The sequence below is a fragment of the Anser brachyrhynchus genome (genome assembly GCF_964034855.1).
Source record: "Anser brachyrhynchus genome assembly, chromosome: 2".
Lineage (NCBI taxonomy): Eukaryota > Metazoa > Chordata > Aves > Anseriformes > Anatidae > Anser > Anser brachyrhynchus.
Genome location: NC_137695.1, coordinates 55387365 through 55406314, shown reverse-complemented (window position 1 = coordinate 55406314; position 18950 = coordinate 55387365). Strand labels below are relative to the sequence as shown.

Here is an 18950-nt window from a genome sequence, read left to right as displayed (position 1 = left end):
TACTCACCTTCCCCATCAGGGCTCATATTTTCATAGGAGTCCCAGCGTATCAGCGGGTCTGAGGTATTGTAATCAACTGTCACTCCATGGTCATTCTGAAGGTGTTCACATCCTAAAAAATTAACATCTGTTTGAGACAAAAATCATATCTGAAATTATATACACACACATATGTATGTGGCCTTCTGATAGAAGTTTGTTCCTACAAATACAATACCATATTCTTAGATGTAAGAAGCAGCAACAGGGGAAGAAAGGTTATATAAACCAACTAAAAAAGCCTAATTTATGTTTCATTACAGAAGGAACAAGCACAGAATTTTATTTTGAGCTTCTTGGTTATAATATAGCTCTGATAACTTGCATCAGCCCCTAAACACAATGAACACAAATGACCAGCCAGCTTTACAGGAAGACACCACAGAACTCTGTGGCTGTGTCTGGAGAAGCATGTCCTATTGCAACTTGTTCTGAAGAAGAAGGGTGTTATACAGATGTTCTGAGGCTTTCAAAACAAGGATAGTTAAAATTAAAAGGACAAGAATACTATAGTCCTAAACCTTAACATGCAGGCAGAAAAAAAGCCGCATTTGTCACAAGTAGATTTAGCAACCTTGTTACCTAAATATTTAGGTGCCTAATTCTCCTAGCAACTGCATCCTTTTTTAAAACCTGTATCACAAATGGTTATTTTCTAGGATATTGTGCTCAGTTTTGGGCTACCCGATACAAGAAAGACATGAATAAAGTGAAGCAAGTTCAAAGGAGGGCCACCAGGGTAGTTAGGACTGAAAGACTTGGCCTGTAAAGACAGGCTGAAGAACCAGGGTTTCTTCAGCCTGGGGGTGAGATGGTTTGGGGGTGACCTTACAGCAACCCCCACAAAAGGCTACAGAGTAGACTGAGCCAGGTGGATGCAAGGTGGGAAGATGAGAAGGAACAGACATAAATTGAACATACAGAAGTTTAGAGTTTCCTTATCTTTATGAGGAAAAATAGTTTCACTACGAGGGCTGTCAGAAACTGTAACAGTCTGCCCAGAGAGGTTGTGATGCCTCCATCCTTAGAGGTTTTCCAGACTTGGCTGGACAAATGCTTTGGCAACCTGGACTGATCTCACAGATGACCTCGGATTCAGCAGGAGGATGGACTAGAGATAACCTGCAGTTATTCTATAATACTTTCAATGTGGAAAAGTCATTTGCAGAAATTGTAAACAAATATTTCCAAAGTGAAATCTTCTTCCTAGACAATTAGGAAGACAGCAACTGAAAACTGATTTCCAATTACTTAAAACTTTACATTCTGACAACTTGGAGCCTGCTAAAAAACACAGACCTGATTTGCCCTCTAAGGGAGATTTGAAAAAATGTTGATAATTTTTCAGCCATGTAAGGTGACCTCTCTTCAAGCATTTACCATCCAGAACTGTTTAGATCAAGCTGTAAGAGCTTATTTATAAACCCATTTTTTTTCTTATATGGGTTTCCAACATGCTAAGTAAGATCTTCATGTTCAGCTAGATAGAATCCAGCTTCTTATTGGCTGCTACTACAAGTTTTTAAATGATCGGTGAAAAAAATGAACAGGAAAACATGCAATTCACAGGACACCTAACAGGATTATGTATGAGACAGACAGTTCAGAATACTTAGTTTTCATTCATTTTCAGGCTGAATCTATACTTTTGGGGACACCGCAAAATGAGTAAGAACAGATCCATTAACAGATTAAACTGCAATATAAAGCATGATCTTAAGTTCTTGTTGCAGGCAGTAATTACCTATGATCTTAGACATATTAAAATAGAATATATTCTGGAGGCATACAGGATATACTCTACAAGCCAACTTCAGAGCAGGCGCATCTCCAACAAAACTGTAACTACATCTCCTTATGCTAAATTATAGACAGTCAAAACTTCACCGCTTCAATAAAAATAATCAGTTATGACAACATCCAGAAAAGGTTATAGAAATGACCACTGCTGTCACTTACACTGGGCCAAGCTACCTATACTGTAACATATATACTATGCATGTTTCATACAGACCAAAAAATGTTTTCTACTGGTTGTTAGCAACTGTTCTTGTATACCTTTAAAACAAAGTCTGATAACTCCTATGTGGTGTCTTCATTAAGTTCTTCACATTTAAACCAAAAACATAAATGTATGTTTACATATATAAATGTACGTAAAATATTACATATTTCAATGCTGAAGTTGAATTTCCTATCTTCTACAAGACAAATGGAACAAGAGAGAAAAAAAGTTCGATTTTTTTCATTTGTTGTTGTTTTTAAGTATACATTTCAATGTGGTTTATTTTTAAGCTAAGCATTCTTTTTTCTCCTGTATACTCACCTTGAATTTTCTCTGGGGTTTCTGAAAACACTAATTCCACTTTGCCGTAATCAGGGAAACGGTCATCTGAAAACAAAGGCTAACATTTCAACAAGCTATCTCCCAGGAAAGCAGTTCCAAGGCACTCATAAATCAGAATTGTCTATAGCTATTAATACACGTACTCCTGTCACTCTTCCATTCTCACCTGGAATCTAGTGATTTGTTTCTAAAAAAGACAGACATTCTTTGCCCCACATGTTCTCTAGAAAAGACCAACAAAGTGTCAGTTGGAGTTTTGTTTACTTCTAAGAACAGACAAAAACAGAAGAGATGAACCACTCCCCCCAGTCTGTGGCTGTTAAAGGAAGACACACTCAGGAGCAAAGTAAATTTGTTCTGTCTATTGGCTAAATTGCAATACTGGACCATAAAGGTTTTGTATAGGCACATGTTGCAGGAAAATATGTTTGGTTTTAGTCTGTTAGTAACATAGCGTGTGGGAGTCATAATCCTGCATATAAACATAAAAATAAAACTGAAATAATCCTTTGGAAAATACAAAGAGTAACTTCAGACATTTTCAAATGTTTCTGAAAACTTTGCCTCCATTTTTGGATACCCATTCTGAAGCATAACAGAAGTGCTCCATATTCAAGCAGTCCAGGCCACAAAACCAGAATCAGACTTCATTACTTATCTTCAGCGAAAAAAAATGCCTCAGCATATTTCCTGCAATCATGAATAACAGAGTCACCATTTTAAGAACGTCTGTTGTTAAAAATGTGAGAGGATGAGTTAAGGACTATGAAGCAGTATCTGTATTATTTTGACAACTTAACTTACACAAAGAGCTTTTATTCTCATTATGGGCTTACCTGTGATACAGTGCTATGAATTAAAATAACACAAAGTAATCTCCCTCTCCCTGAACAAAGGGATGGAAAAAAATCCTTTTGAAAACAGATTCTGAAGATTACCATCATATGCACAGACATACACATGCACCCACACACATACAAATCCAACCAATCACAGAAGACAAGTACCTTTGTTGGCATTGTCCAAGTCCTCTTTACCAAACACCAAGCCATGTCCTTGAATAGCTCCAGTGTGAAACTGAAGGCGAAAAATCACATCACGAGTAGCTGACCGGTATTTTTTGTGATAACACTTTAGCTAGAAAGAAAGAAAGAAAGAAACATGTCAGTAAGCAATTTTTTGAAAATTGGAACAAATTTATGTGTATGCATTAAGTATCAAATAAACCAGACTGAGTGCAATTTAGTGCAGACACCACTGATGTTGTAACAAACAGGGTATGCTTTATTCAATCCTTTAAAATTATACAGGCCCAAGGCAAAATAGTTCAGGATGTATAAATATAAATAATTACTATTTTCATCACTATCAGTCACCAATCAGTAGATTATGATTCAGAATCACAACATTTGTCATTACAATGTTGGAATGCTGACTTATATCCATACTTCTTCATGGCACCCACCAAACGTAAAACTAAATTACAGCACAGACATTTTAAAATAACTATAGAATATACAGAGATTTTAGAAGCTTCTCGGAAAGCCTATAAGCTGGTTACATTTATTCTAGGAGGTTGTTTTTTTAAACCTACTCAGTGATGATAGGATCTTGTTTTATGTTACTGTTGGAAGTTGGCAGTAGTTTTGACACTTAGGCTAGAACAAGACAGAACTCTGTAAAAATTACATCTACTACGAATTTCAGTGGCTAAAGGTGAATAAAATACAACCACTCTTCAACAGCACCCTCCCTTAGATCAGTCCTATGGATATTTTACCCACCAATTCTGAGTCAAATGCTACACATGACCACTAAGAATTCTTACAGGAATACATCAAAATTTCAGTAACCTTAGTCACAAGACTGAAAGGGATCTCAGGATTTTATAATAAAGCAAATGTTACTGAAATGCATTTTAAAAAAAAATCACCTTTTTCTAACCCAGACTGAAAAAAATGTGTTCTAGATAGAAGATACTGAATAACTGAGGAGCAAACAGTTATTCAAACTGAAGGGAAGTGAATACAAGATAGATGTAGGGGTTTAAGAGAGAGCATTTAGAAAATTTAGAGTAAAACATATTCATGAAATTCTTCACACTACAGGATTTTAAAAGCCAACATAAGCTTTTGCTCTGTATCCTTCCTTACACTGATGCCTTAAATTCCAGAAATTCACCAGCGCTGACGTGGCGCATACAACAACTGATACATTTCAGACAATATAACAGATATATCTGTCAGCAATGATGTGGAAATCAACCATCAAAACACAACTGTAAAAACCATACTCAGGTTTGACTGTCAGGTGCCTCGGGGAAGCTACCAGGCCCCTCCCACCTCCTGACTGATCTGAATCTGAAACATCATGCTTTTCCTCACAAGAAAAATAAAGGTAACAGTCTCTAAAGACACATTTGACTCAATAGAGCATTCTTTTCTTATTATTCTCATTGCAGAGCCATTCGTCTCTTCAGCAGCAGCCATGGGGGCCATACTGCAGAAGAACTTAAATTTCACGCCTGCCTTCACCTCTCATTTAAGAGACTAGTCATTCACCTGAGAAGTAACTTCTTCAAAAGCTCTTATGCTATCCAAACTGTGAGAAAGAAACAGGAGGAGCAATGCATGAAGACCTGATAGGGTGAAACACTTTGAACTGTGAATGTCATCTTATAATCACTTTCTACCTAAATCCACACATACAAGGAGAATTTTTAAGTATCCAACCCACAAATGTCAAAGACTAAAAAGATATATGCAAGGAGCGCAAAGAATAGAGACATATACTCCTGTATGTGCCTCTATCAGTTGGGTTACTCTTCTTAAACCATTTCCATTTTCAATGCAAAAAAAAAAATCCATTTTCAATGTAAAAAAAAATAATATTTAAAATAATTTTAGAAGTTTAAGTTCGTCTGGTTTGTCTTCCTGCTGCCAAAAAGAATAAAGCACGTGCACAATGCCAGACACAAAACTGAAACACAGTGATAACAAGGTTCAGTTCCTCACTTAGACACAGATTTTCAGTGTAACCTCAAACAAGTGCCTTATTTTTCCTATCAATACTTTACAGAGAGATTGTGAAGAAAAATCTGTTTTGTGATTGTGTAGCAGTGAGCTTATACAAAGGTGAGTGGCACATAATGCCTAGAGCTGTGCACAGAAAAGATGGAAAAAATGAAATGAGGTTCAGAAAGAATTCAGAACTTTTCCACGGTGACATTCAGGGACAGTCAGAATATCTAACATACCATCTTCACCTAACATGAAGTCAACCAGGCAATGTTTTCAGACAAAAACAAATTCCATTACAGTGTAAATACCCAAACACACTTGGAATGATCATTACAAGTTTGCTGGCATTTCTCAATACATTTACAGTATCAACTCTTCAAGTAAGTAGCATGAAGAGGTAATTCTATTTTGCTGATTTGTACTACTGCTTGGGATATCTTACAAGGCTAAAAATGTATGTTTATAGAAGACTCCAGTATGAAACACAAACCCTGCAATTTTACAATAAAATGCTCTACAATTAAGAGTTTATTCAAATTGCATTCACTTAATCTAAACTGAAACAGAAGTAAGCTACCAACAGTTCTAATCAGGCACCTTTATGATGATGAGGTTAAGAAACAAACTGTATGTGGCTTTCAGTTTTGAGAAAGCCTTCCAGTCTGACCACTGCCTTTGGATGATTTGGATGTTTTTACTATTTCAAAAAGCACTTGAAGTTTGGTTGGAGTGATATATTCAGACATTTATGGTAAAACTGTGACCCTAAGAAAGGGTTTTGCTTTTACTGTTTTGCTGTTGCCTTCAAAGAGCTATAAGATTTCACTTTCAGTTTTAACAGCTCCATTATACCACTGCCATGAATGAGACAAATAAAGATAGATTGATAAACCCTGATATAGATAAAGGATGCAACAGTAAATAACACCGTATGGATCTCCTGTTTTTTTAGTGTTCGTAAGGTAGTCTGCTTACTACCCTATTAGTAAAGACCGCTGCTGACATTCCTTCAGGTCTCCCAATTTTGTATTCAACCAAATGCTGAATTTCAGTTGATATACATATGAAATGAGTTACATAATATTTTTCTACTCTTTACATAACCAGAAGTCAGCTGCAATAGCTTCAGGTGTGCAAAAACATCTGGTTATCTGATCACTAGTTAAAAACATAGCTGTATAAGCAACAGCTGATTGTACCTGAGATGTTTTTTCAGGTGTTCTCTATGGCTGGAAGATTCTCTATGCAAATAATCATTAGTTTATCTAAACATGAGGATTTGGTGCTGTTTATTTCTTTGTATTTTAAAAGAGAATCCCCTTCAACATAGCAGTAACACTGGGCAAAGTATTTTAAATGTTGCTTTAAATGCACTAAAATGAGCAAAGCATACAAAACCTTGCCTATTGAAGGGATTTATTTCCTTTTTGTCCAACATAACTAACAACACAGTTTCATTAGAACCATAGACATAAGTCAGTCCCTTAAACTTGCAAAATCTAAATCCGAAAAAACAGCTAGAATGTTTAATTAGAGAATAAATAACCCCCCATTCTCCATTATGCCCAGCAACTCTACGTAAAGGAGAATTACCATCATAAAGGATTAAAACTACAAGCTTGCAAAGTGAAAAATGTACAGAAGTGGGATTTAAGAGAGCCCCTGATGAGATATATCAGAACTAACCTGCTCCAAAATTTATAATCAGACTGAAAGTAACTGTTATAATTCTATTTAATTTTAATATATGAACAAAAAGAAGCTTGAAGAAACATCAGAACTTCTTTAAGGTTATATACATTCCTTCTCAACTTTACGTTAAAGCATTATCTTATTCTCATCATTCTTTATTTTGACTCTTTAAACAGTAACATAGTTTTTACATGTGGATCATACATGAGAGTTTCTGAAGATGCAAAAAGCTAAATATCTAAACAACACGTATCCTCTAGTTTATCAAGAGTTTTGGCTTTGCACAGTTGCAGGATTTACCCAGGATCTACTGGTTTTTGCTTAATCATGTTTATAAAAATGCTGAAACTGTGTCAGTTCAGATAACTTTCTACTTTCTAATCCTGACAAACAGTCTTCAAGAATTCTAACTTAGGATATCCTAAAGAATATAGAACTTATATAGAACTTATGTAGAACTGTTCATGAAAAACTGGCCCCTATCGTTAGCAGTGTACATCTAAACTCAGGATACTGAAAGCATCATTTACCACTCAGTATACTTAAAAGTCTAACTTTGAATTCTGACTCCACTACCATCTGATGTCATATTCAAAAAATAATACAAACTAGTGTAATATGCTGGGAAATACCTATATGCATTACAGATGTCTGTGCAGCTTTCCAACAACTGTGGCTGTCAACATAGACTATTCACACTGTGTTATAGAATTCTCTAAACATAAGACAAGCAAGTGTGAATGTATGTATGCATGTATGTATGTATTTATTTCAAACCCATGAAGTTCAGGCAGTTAAATCTTTTGGAATTGGAGGTAGGACATCTTATAGATTTTTCTTTTCCTGAAACCACAAATGGTTTTGCTTAACTGTAGCTAATAAACATTCATGATTAAATAGAAGTCTTTATTTAGGAAATAATACCATGCTGAATAAGATGCTGGCTTGTTCACAAGAATTACCTCCAGTAAAAGCATGGGATTAATGAAGTTGCCCTCTTTAAAAAGCATTAGTTAAAAGCTCATTTTTCCTTTTAAACAAGCTTTTGAGATACACTGAATTTGTCTTAGATTGATTTCTTTTGTGATATATTCAATTTGCATGGGCACTAACAGCCCTCTGATGAGTAACAAATATTCCTGAATCTGTAACTGTCCCAAACCTCCAGAATATACCAATTAATACCGGGATATTTAAAAAATTGTTTCTCTTCTCCATTTTTCAGTGAAAGCAAAAAAAAAAAAAAGATCAATGCACTAAATTGAATGGGGAGGGGAAGGAAAAAAAGTAGTAAAAGAAGGAAGGAGGAAAGTAAAAAGATCATTTGAAAAAAAAAAAAAGAAAAAGAAAAAAAGTACAAGTCTGATACCCTTACATAGAGGTCCAACATTTCTCAGTTTAAAAAATACACAATATAAAAAAAATAAAAAAATCTGAAACCTACCAGCAATATATACACCAAGAATACTCTTTCTCACAATGTACCCCTCCCCTTCATTTCACTTGTTCCTCTATCCTCTTAGTTTAACAAATTGAAAGGCACAATTTACTATCTTTCTTTACTTTCCCTATGCATAACTGCAAATGACAAGCAAGAGGGAAAGCAAAGAGCTTTAAAATAAAGTGCTGCAATTCAACCATAGTTATACTTTGTACACAGCAAATTACACACAGATTGCTTTCCAGATACTGCTTTTGCTCATAGAATCAAAAAGCTTTTATTTGGTTTTACACTTCTTTGAGTCCCCATATAATTTAAAATTAGTCAGGTATTTTCTTAACAGGATATAGTTTCATAATTATGGATCTTGCCCACAAAGTTGCAGGACAAGGACATTCTAACACTGAGTTACAAATACACCCCAAGGCAATTTTCATAAAGAAGATAGCACAATATATATTACTGCACTTGGTAATGCTACAAAACGGAAATGCTAAGAGTAATTGTTTTGGCTCCTTAAAACATTCTAGTCTGAGCTTTATAGGATCTTTCTTTCACATGAAAATCAAGGATGATAAATACATAAACTGAAACCTATTTTACAGCATGTCTACAACTATTTGCTCTTTTTATTTATTTTATTTATTACAAGAACGCAAAACAGAAGAGAGACTACAATCTAAACAGCATAATACTAGACTTTCATTCCATACAATTAACTTACCATAATATCACCCTTCAAAAGCTGGGCTGGCTCTATAGCAATGCAGATTCGGCTTTGATTTTCTGGCCCTACGCTACTTAACAGGAGAGAAAAGAAAAAATAAATGGTTTAAAGAAACAAACAAGAAAATAAGATTATGTAATTCTGCAATTATAAGAATTAAAACATATTCAAGCATAAAGGAAAATGCGGAAGACTTACTATATTCCAGATGTATACAGTGGTTGCATAGCTTGGTATAACTTCAGAAAAGGCCGACAAGCTGAAAAAAAGTCAACAAAAAGGACTATTTCTGTAATTATTTTCCTTTTATCTCAGTCTTACAACTAGGAAATTTCATGCTGAAATTCCAGCCATTCCAGACTGTGCAAAATGACACACAAACTGACACAATGTTGATTGTCGAAACATCTTTCCAAAAAAAACTGTCTTTTCCTTGAAAAACTGTGATTATATTCTGTGAAATAGTTGATTTTATTCTGGTCTTTTTCTGGTCAGACTAGCTCTGAATAGGGGAGGGGATTTTAAAGGATTCTGGTGAGAAAAGTTAGAAGGAACACTTTGTTCTTTTGAAGTGTCTTCTTTCTTTCTTTCCCACTTTTTCTGGAGGAAAGCAAAATGAATAAGGAAAGAAAGAAAATGGACAAAACAAAAACAAAACCCAAAACAAAAAGCATTTTCAAAATTAAAATATTTATTCTACAGTTTTATTTCAAATCTAGTAAGTACTTCAAATTTCTTACTACAACTAACAATATTCTTTCTTTATTGAAAACAGACAAATTTTAGAAATATAAAAGACATGAAGCATCATAAATTTAAAATGGAGCATCATAAATTCATGTTGATGACATTTAATAAGACAGGTGCTATGTAACTCTTGGCTGAAGAAAATAAAGAGCTTTACCTTTACCATGCTGTTAAAGCTCTAGCACAGTATCTTGGTTTGAAATTTTAACTTTAAAGCCACTTATTATAGCAGGTCACCTCAGAAGCCCACCATGTCCAAATAACTATTTTACAGAAAACCCAATCTCTAAAGGAGATTTCCTCTCTAAAGAAGTTGTATTTGTGATCACGTTTGTTTCCTAAAGAAGGAGGAAACTTGACTATGAAACGATCAGGTTCTCAGCTCTGCTGCAGGAACTGAGAACACAACTATTCAGAAACTAGGCATCATCTTTTCATTTAATAGAGGAAAAAATTATTTCACCTTTTTTCGTTTTGTATTCTTAGAACATTTCTCTTCTCCTGATTCACTTACTAGGAATTTTTAGACTGATATCAAGGACTGATAGCAAACTCTACTTTTAAGTTTTATGCAGGATTTTTAGAAAGGTCCAGACTGAAAAAAGGCTGTAATCCTCCACATGGATATGAAAAGAGAGGTAATTTACCTCCTCCAGCATCAAAACTTGGGATACCATGGAGAATAACATAGTGCAGGAAAAGCGGGGTTGTATTCATTTTCACAGATCCAGAGAGAAGGCCACTTAGAAATTGCACGTATCTAAAAAATACAAAATTTTTCTGCATTAGGTAAAATCAGAAACGCAATCATATTGGGGAAATTCAGTCTTTACACTAATATTTCTAGTCCGTGGGTACTGAATAGCATTGTGATATTACACATAACTCCAAAAGAATAATCTTCATAAAATAGCATGAAAGGATGCTTTAATTCGCCAAATTAATAAATACATGGCTGTTACACTGCTACTGTTGATGTCTTCATTTTAGTTATATGTATCACTGTAAGAAAAGGACTAGCAGCAATAGTGATGTCAATCATTTCAGTACACATTTTTATTTGCAACTGTAGGTCTGAACTGGCTTGCACAACAGCATGAAATGAGCACCACTTCATTTATAGTGAAGCACACTTCATTAAAACAAAAGCAACAAGTGCTCTCATCAGAAATCTTAGCATAAAAGCTAACGTAGGCAAATAACATCTTTATATTGAGAAGTGCAGCACCATAGCAACATGAAAATCATTGTACTGCTGCTATTTAATACCTTTTTTGATCATGAGTTCACAAGCATGTACATGCAAGTGAATACTGTAGTGTTTGTTAAACAAATTCCTCTTAGCTCTTTAAATAAGCAAAAATCTCCATAACTGAACACTTACTGCATGCTCCAGGTAACAACCACGCTCCTGTTAACAACCACAACTAATGATATCCTGCTCAGCCATGACATCTTTACTACCCCAGAATGGGGGTTGTGGTGGTTTAGAATAGGTTTCATTTTATAGACAACTAGCAAAGCTCACTTTCTTTTGAAATATTAAGACTATTACTTTGCTTTTTGGGTTCCTCCTTACATCTTTCTGAAAATATTTGGTTACAACTGAAGCACAAATTTAAAATTGTCACACCTATGGGACAAAAAGCCAGTGGTAAAACATCTTACCAGTGACATCTCAATCTGAACATTTTCTCTCTACCACTACCTGTTTTTAATGATACCAAAAATTCATCTGAATTCTTGAACCCCATTTCTTAAGGCAGTGCACTTGATATGCTTACAGGTATTTAACCTTTAAGAAGTGTGTTCAAAGATTTATCCTGAAGATTTATATCAAAATTTTAAATGTGAAGGCTATGTATCTGCACTTCTTATTCAGACATACCTCCAATGGCTCATCCCATTCTAAGTACCCATTCTAAGTATTGTCAGAATGGATTCCAAATAGGATTTGTAGTCTATATCATGGTTAGTTTCCTTTCCACTGTTAGAGCTTCTGACTAGCAGCTAGAGAGAAGCTAAGTGGTATTTAGAGGAGTGACACACTTAATGGTCAGATTATTTTTATTTTTTTTTAAGGACAAAATTTAGTGAAGAAAATTTTTCAAAATACAAATAATGGGTGTATTTTCAAACTTTATCATTTTGATATTCACCTAAATTATACCTGGTTATACATCAACTGGATTTTAACAAGGACATTGCTAATTTATTAGCCAATAATAATTTCAAAGAAAAGGGACATTAGAAGAGTGATTCAGGCCAGCATGTCAACAACATAAGGTCAAAAGTCATTATAAAATTAGCCAGGAACATTGCAGAGCTAGTCGTACCTTTCTCTGCAATAGCCTTACTACCACTGCCGGATCGGACAAAAGTAGAAAAGTCCAGGTTCAATAGGAGAACAGTTTTGACAAATGCTTTGGAGAAACCCCTCTGTTCTTACAGGGAGTGCCATTCCAAAGTACATGCATGCACATGTATTTCGAAGACAGTAAGGGAAGCTCAATTTCAATACTGCTGGGCAAAGATGCTAATTCCATCAGTCAGGAGGTGAACTGAGACACCCTAGAGGAATTAGGCATCCCTCCTCAAAGAGGGTATGATAGCAAGATACTACCATTTATATCTATTTCATCTCTAACTTTATAATTTGCACATAGGTCACCTATGTCAGTAGCTACTGAAGCTTTCTGCCAACATGATTGTTAAAAACTGCCATAAGGCACAAGACACAGATGCTGCTGTGAGTAGCCCTGGCTGTCACAGAAATGTGACTGCTGCAGGGGTGCTCATAATAATTTAACATAACATAACATAAGATAAAATTAATGCACAAAGCCTCTTGATGGGAAAAAATTAAGAACATCTATTTCCTTTTGCTCCTACAGTCCACACCTCTGTATCTCGTAAGGAACCACTCTCAAATCCTTATTATTAAAATACAAGACATATATGCAGGCCTAAAATTGGAAAAGAATGAAGCCAGTAAATTTCTGTTTATGAAAAGTTTATTTGATGTCTAATGGCATACTGTGTTATGATTTTTCAAGTGAAAAAGGACTGTGCAGGTCACCACATGGGTTCAAGAGGCAATGTGAAAGCTTTTCTTATTTAGAGATGAACAGAACCAAGTGCCTTTTGTTTGTTATTTTTTGTCGTCTGATTACTAGCAAAACCTTATCCTTCTAAAAACAGCTGTGTACGGGCTGATTAAAACCAAAAGTGAACAGTAATTATTGAATCAGTCAAGGAAGATTAACATAAGATAAAGTGCTGACAGTTCAGAAGTCACTGGAGGATCTTGTGGAAATAGCCTTTACACAGCATGTGAGGGAGTAAGTTATGGGGGCAGAAAATAACAATGACATTTCTTATTGGTATGAATTAGAAATAAATACCTTTTTTGGGATGGCTGCATTAAAGCTGAAACTTTATCATCAAAGAATTTCTTCATAGCAAATCTGTCTAGAGCTTGATCAGCACTGACAAAAGAGACACAGAGACACACTGTTATTCCAGTTTGGGGTTATCTTGGAAATTCATCAGGTTACTGCTTGAAATATGCCAACATAGTTGGAGTAAAAAAGAAGAAAATGAAAGAAAAAGAAAATAAAGTACCACCTAACTAGAAACCCTAGCACTTACAGGTCAGACAAGAATGTCTTTTTTTCTTTTTTTTTTTTTTTCTGCTGACACCTTCTTATTCCACACCTTAAGGCATTTTTCTTCGTGAGGCAAAGCACCCTCTCCCTTATTCAATTAGCTGAATTGCATATTTCCAGCACATTGTAATGCAATAGAATTACCAAAGCCAAGCAGCTCAGGTTGCAAAACGGATACTTGCCACAATTTCTTCAATGTTAAACAGGTGAGTTCTCTCTGAAAAATACACATTTATTCCCTCTTTTAAAAATCTACAGCAACACTACGGAGGTGAAAACCATTATCTAGCTCTGACTATAGTTCAGTACATGAGGTGCCATGGATGCTGGGCTAGAGGATCATTTAAGCAGTCAAACAATTCATTCAGTCTTTGTTTCTTCTACCCGAAGCCACTAATTGAGCAAATGTTTTAAATAAAAGTATCAGTCTTTAGAGAAGAAATGATCTGCATCAGTTAACTACAAACTCTTCAAGCATACACTTAAGGAAATACATTTTAAAAAATAAACTTTCTTCCATTCTCTAGACAGAATAGAAATGGTTCTTATGCATGTCTTCTGCAACTGTGTGAAGGAAGGCAAAATGACGCACAAAAACACACTGTTGGCCCTATGCTACCCCTCTGAAAGAGGTACATATTCCTCCAGACACAGGCCCAGAAAATGTCAGAACCTCTCATCTCCAAAGGATGATATTACAATGCCAATAATGATGGTAACATTGTACATGCAGCATGAAGTCTGCTAGAATAGGGTATAGTGTTATGATGTTTATGTTGTATATTTAGTATTAGAATAAAAGCGGAAAGACTAGAGATAGTGTTGATTCTAGAGCTATGATTTAAAAATAAAACCTGTGATATTTGAGTTCTCACAGCCTCAGTATTAAACATCCCTTAATGATAGGAAATGAAAAAATAAAATAATACGGATAGAGTCATAACTCTCACTAAATCATTAATTTAGTTGAGTCTGGAAAAGACTAGGGGGAAGGATGATCTGGGAAAGTGAACAGGGTGGTAGTTGTCTATAGTGTTGACAAATGGAGTGCAGTTTGCCTCAGAACAAATGATTTTCATTAAATATATATATTTCCAAATTGTAAGTTAAATTTAATTGTAACTACTATGTAAAAGATCTGTATATTAAAGTCAAGTTTAATGAACCAGTAGACAAATATTAGGATGGATACAGAACACTTTTGAAAAAAACTATGAAAATAAGTGTCATAGAGCTGATGATTGGACTTCAATGTTTATGTCAAAATGGGTAAACCCATTTTATAACAGTTGTATGTTGTAAGATATGACAAGATCATCATGTGAAAAAATAGGAGCAGCTGAGGGAACTGGAGTCGTTTAGTCTGGAGAAAAGGAGGTTGAGGGGAGACCTCATCACTCCCTACAGCTACCTGAAAGGAGGTTTCAGCAAGGATGGATGTCAGTCTCTTTTCTCATATGAAGCAAGGAAACCATTTGAAGTTGCACCAGGGGTGATTTAGATTGGACTTTAGAAGCAATTTCTTGATGGTTAGGGTGTGAAGCATTTGAATGGGCTGCGCAGGGAAGCGATAAAATCCCCACCTCTGGAGGTATTTGATATATGTGTGGACCTGGCACTGAGGGACACGGTTTAGTGATGGGACTTGGTGGGTCAGGCTGATGGTTGGACTTGATGATCTTGAAGGTCATTTCCAACCTAGATGATTCTATGATTCTAAGACACTAAATATCACAAATGAGCACATACCAATATATATCATACATCACCAATACTATTTTAACCCTATGAATGTAAGAAAAACACAGAAATGTGACGCTTTTTATCTGACAGAGTTCTGTTTGCCCAAGTTAAGTTTGACTGTACATTAGTCCTTCCTAAATGAGAACATCAGATATCTGTAACACATAATCCAAACAGTTTTGCAACATAAAGCATTTTTCAGTAAGCCTAGATTTTTTTTTTTTTTTGTATGTGCACACAAGCAATAGGTAACTTTATTTAGTGTGAGGGATCCGTGAAGTCTTCTCTCTGAGTACTGTTTCTGACACAGCAGCCAGCACACTCAACAGTAGCATCTAAAATAATTCCTGCTTCTATTCTTTTGCTGTGTTTTGCTTCGATTTTGAAGAGTCTTGATAATGCTAGGGATATATAAATCCTAGCCGGGAAATTCCCCCAGCCCTCACAAACTCACTGTTATACAGAAAAGCTAGGCTTTGAATAGGAGCTGTCAGATATAGAGAAATTTAAAGGATGGCTTCCAAACTCACTCCTCTCCTAAAACCTAACTGGAGGAGTTCTGAATTTGTTTTGTAAAAGAAGACACCTTTCACCACTAAGCTCTACAATGTCACATCCAGATGTTTTTCTGTTATGACATTAGTAAAATGTATTTATAGGCAGGTACCATCTCATACTGGAAAACAATTTGATTTAAAAATAAGATACATTTCATCCATTTGACAGCATTTATCAATTTTCATCTTTATTGACATATATTGTTAATTGTCAGTTCATAATTTGAGCACTCTCTAAGAAACAATTGAAACAGAGCAATCAGACACCTATTGTTTAAACTGACTGAAGACCTGCTCCTGCAAAATACGATTCAGATTAAGTCATAAACTGCTTTCTGCACTTTGATTGATGTCTGGGAATTCCCTATTAAAATATTTGTTCTGGATTCTAATAACTATTTTCCATATGTACTTTAGGAATAGTTTCTCATTGATTCAAGAGAAACAACTTCACGGATGTGGCAAATGGATGTGTTTAATAAATTAAAGATTGCATCACTATATAAAAATGGTTTCAAACATTTCTTCATTCATCTTGAAAGACCCTTTAGATAACTTTTACACAGAATCATAGAATCCCTGATTAGAACAGACCTTGGATCTTCACTTAGTCCAACCTCCTGCTGAAAACAGAACCACAAGAAAACTGCTGCTTTAAGACATGCTCCAAGATTCCTGAGAAGCCCGGCTAGCAAACCTTAAGGAGGGAATTGATCAGCTCTACAATTACAAGACATCTTCTTCTGATGTTTTCCTAATTGTAAAAAATGCGCAATATGCGTTCATTTATTTCCATTATTCATAGCTTACCTTGCAGAAACATTGGTGAAGTGCATATATGATGATATGACTACGCCTATCCTTCCTTTTCCTCCCTGTATTGGGAAAAACGGAATGATAACTTATTTAATCTATGCTGCATATCATTGAACATTGTTCTGCTTAAGACCCATGCTAAACAAGAACTTTAAGACAGGGGATTCAGAGACTCCCTTTGCTCATGCATCTCCTGTGTCGTTTGAATGGTAGTATTCATGGACATAAGCTTATATCTCTCTATTGCAAGGTGGTTTACAAGTGACATGAAAAATGCTAAGCATGATTTTTATATACATCTGTCAAGTCTTACGTGATGGAGAGGAAAGCTTGCACAAATGGATGCCAACATCACACAGAGCAAAGCCTGTATCTAGCTATGCTGCAGTGATGAATTTTTCCCATCATGTTATTTGCATTAATCTTTGTCCTCTGTGCTCAGAAGCTCTTGCACGCAGTGGAAATCAGTTTAGAAGGATGAAGACTTACCTGTATCATATTGAAACTTTAACATGGGAACCTGAATTCCTAGCCTGTGTTTGAAAGTATCACTTAGCTAATAACTTCCTAGCTCTTCGTTCATATCCAAGAGCTGGGTCCTCAGGTGAACACATTAACTCCTATATATGCCTAGCCATAATACTAAGATTTCTTAGTATTTTTTTAATGTTAGATTCAGTAAGTTTAATAGATTTAAACTTTTAATTATTTCTTAAACATACATTTTAAATGCTCATTATCTTTTCATACCAAAACAAGACAATAAATTAAAAAAAAAAAAAGAACAGTAGTAAAGCGTTCTATCAATTATTTTATATTATTCTTTCCAGCGATCATTTAAGACAAGTCTAGACAATGTTGCAACTTCTGTTATGAAATGCTATAAAATACATATTTTGGAAAGCATATGATCTCTGACAGGTTTTGTCATTTTTACCTCCTTGACCCCACAGCATCTCAGACTTACAACTGCTGCTTGTTTTTCTATGGAGTATTTAAAAAATTTTATGGATCTTATTAAATAGTTTACATGACTTAAATTCAGTACAATTTACCAAGTGGTAATTCTCTCTGATTTCATAACATTCTCAGACGCTCAGCTGACACTTTCAGCTGACACAGGATAGCTACACCTATTTTGTGTTTGGAAACGTTTAAGTTATTACCAGGATGTATTAATGAACTATACAATACCAATTTGCAAATAAAATACATAATAATATTTTGCCTCCTTTTCTTTTGTCCCATGTATGGGCCATTCTTCTTGCTGCAGTCCTGCAGCTAGTAAGAATTCAGTAGTGTTTCATACAATCATGGCATTCTGCCTGCAAGAAATGGAGGACTGGGGACTATACATATGACCTGAAGAACACCTTCATTCTGTTTAAAGTAATATCTGCCAGCAATACAGAGACAGATTTGCCTTATATCACCAGCACAACTGCCAACTCAGTTCTGAATTCATATTATTTGTTTTTAATTAAGGCTTTTCTTTATTTCTCTTCATTGTGAGCAGGGAGAAGAAGCAGCACTGCACAATAATAGCATTACTGTATGACACTGCAATTACACAGACAGTTAGAACCTGTCTTGGTCCAGGAGGTACTTAATATCCTCATTTCCTACAACTACACTATTCTGTAAAGGGATGATTAGCTATTAGTCAGTATAATCACTGTGCTATATTCAACATAGTCGGACATGTTTTCCAATACAGACAAAAAATGTGGTCCAGAAAACGGTATTATGTTGTGCCGGTAATTGCCTGAACACCCACTTTAGCATACTGAAAGCCATCTGGACACTTAACCTCTACTGATCTGCAATGTGGACCCAACTAACAAGTCAAGCCTGTGAAATGTTGCCTAGCCTTATCCAACAACAAAATCCATAAATGTCACAGAATTTGAAACGCTTCTAAAGAGTTTGCCATTGAGCTGGAAAAACTCAAGAATCTAAGTAAATTCACAGAAGTAGCACTGACTACTGAGTTTGAAAAAGCAAACTAACGTAATTGCTTGCTATACTCAGGGTAGAAGCTAGAACATTAGTTATAAAAAGGGAGATAACAAGCATGCAGGGTCAGTAGAATAAGGCCTACTTAAATCAACTGAAGATTTGGCACACTGTTTGCAACACTGAAAAGAGAGCAA

The 18950-nt window shown here is 35.3% G+C and overlaps 1 protein-coding gene across 15 annotated transcripts in view; it reads right to left on the bottom strand.

The window, feature by feature from the left end:
• Window positions 1-18950, bottom strand: part of TNS3 (tensin 3) — a 258158-nt gene that overhangs the window by 98949 nt on the left and 140259 nt on the right. For 11 of the 15 annotated variants that reach the window (XM_080581770.1, XM_080581763.1, XM_080581764.1 and 8 more), the window contains 8 exons: window positions 16792-16856; window positions 13418-13501; window positions 10661-10773; window positions 9465-9525; window positions 9264-9339; window positions 3394-3523; window positions 2366-2431; window positions 8-112 (listed from right to left, as the gene is read on the bottom strand). In XM_080581770.1, the coding sequence (XP_080437896.1) occupies window positions 8-112; window positions 2366-2431; window positions 3394-3523; window positions 9264-9339; window positions 9465-9525; window positions 10661-10773; window positions 13418-13501; window positions 16792-16856 (700 nt within the window). Of the gene's footprint in view, window positions 1-7; window positions 113-2365; window positions 2432-3393; window positions 3524-9263; window positions 9340-9464; window positions 9526-10660; window positions 10776-13417; window positions 13502-16791; window positions 16857-18950 lie in introns of those variants that run through there. The other 4 variants (XM_080581766.1, XM_080581761.1, XM_080581762.1 and 1 more) reach the window with 2 other exon arrangements.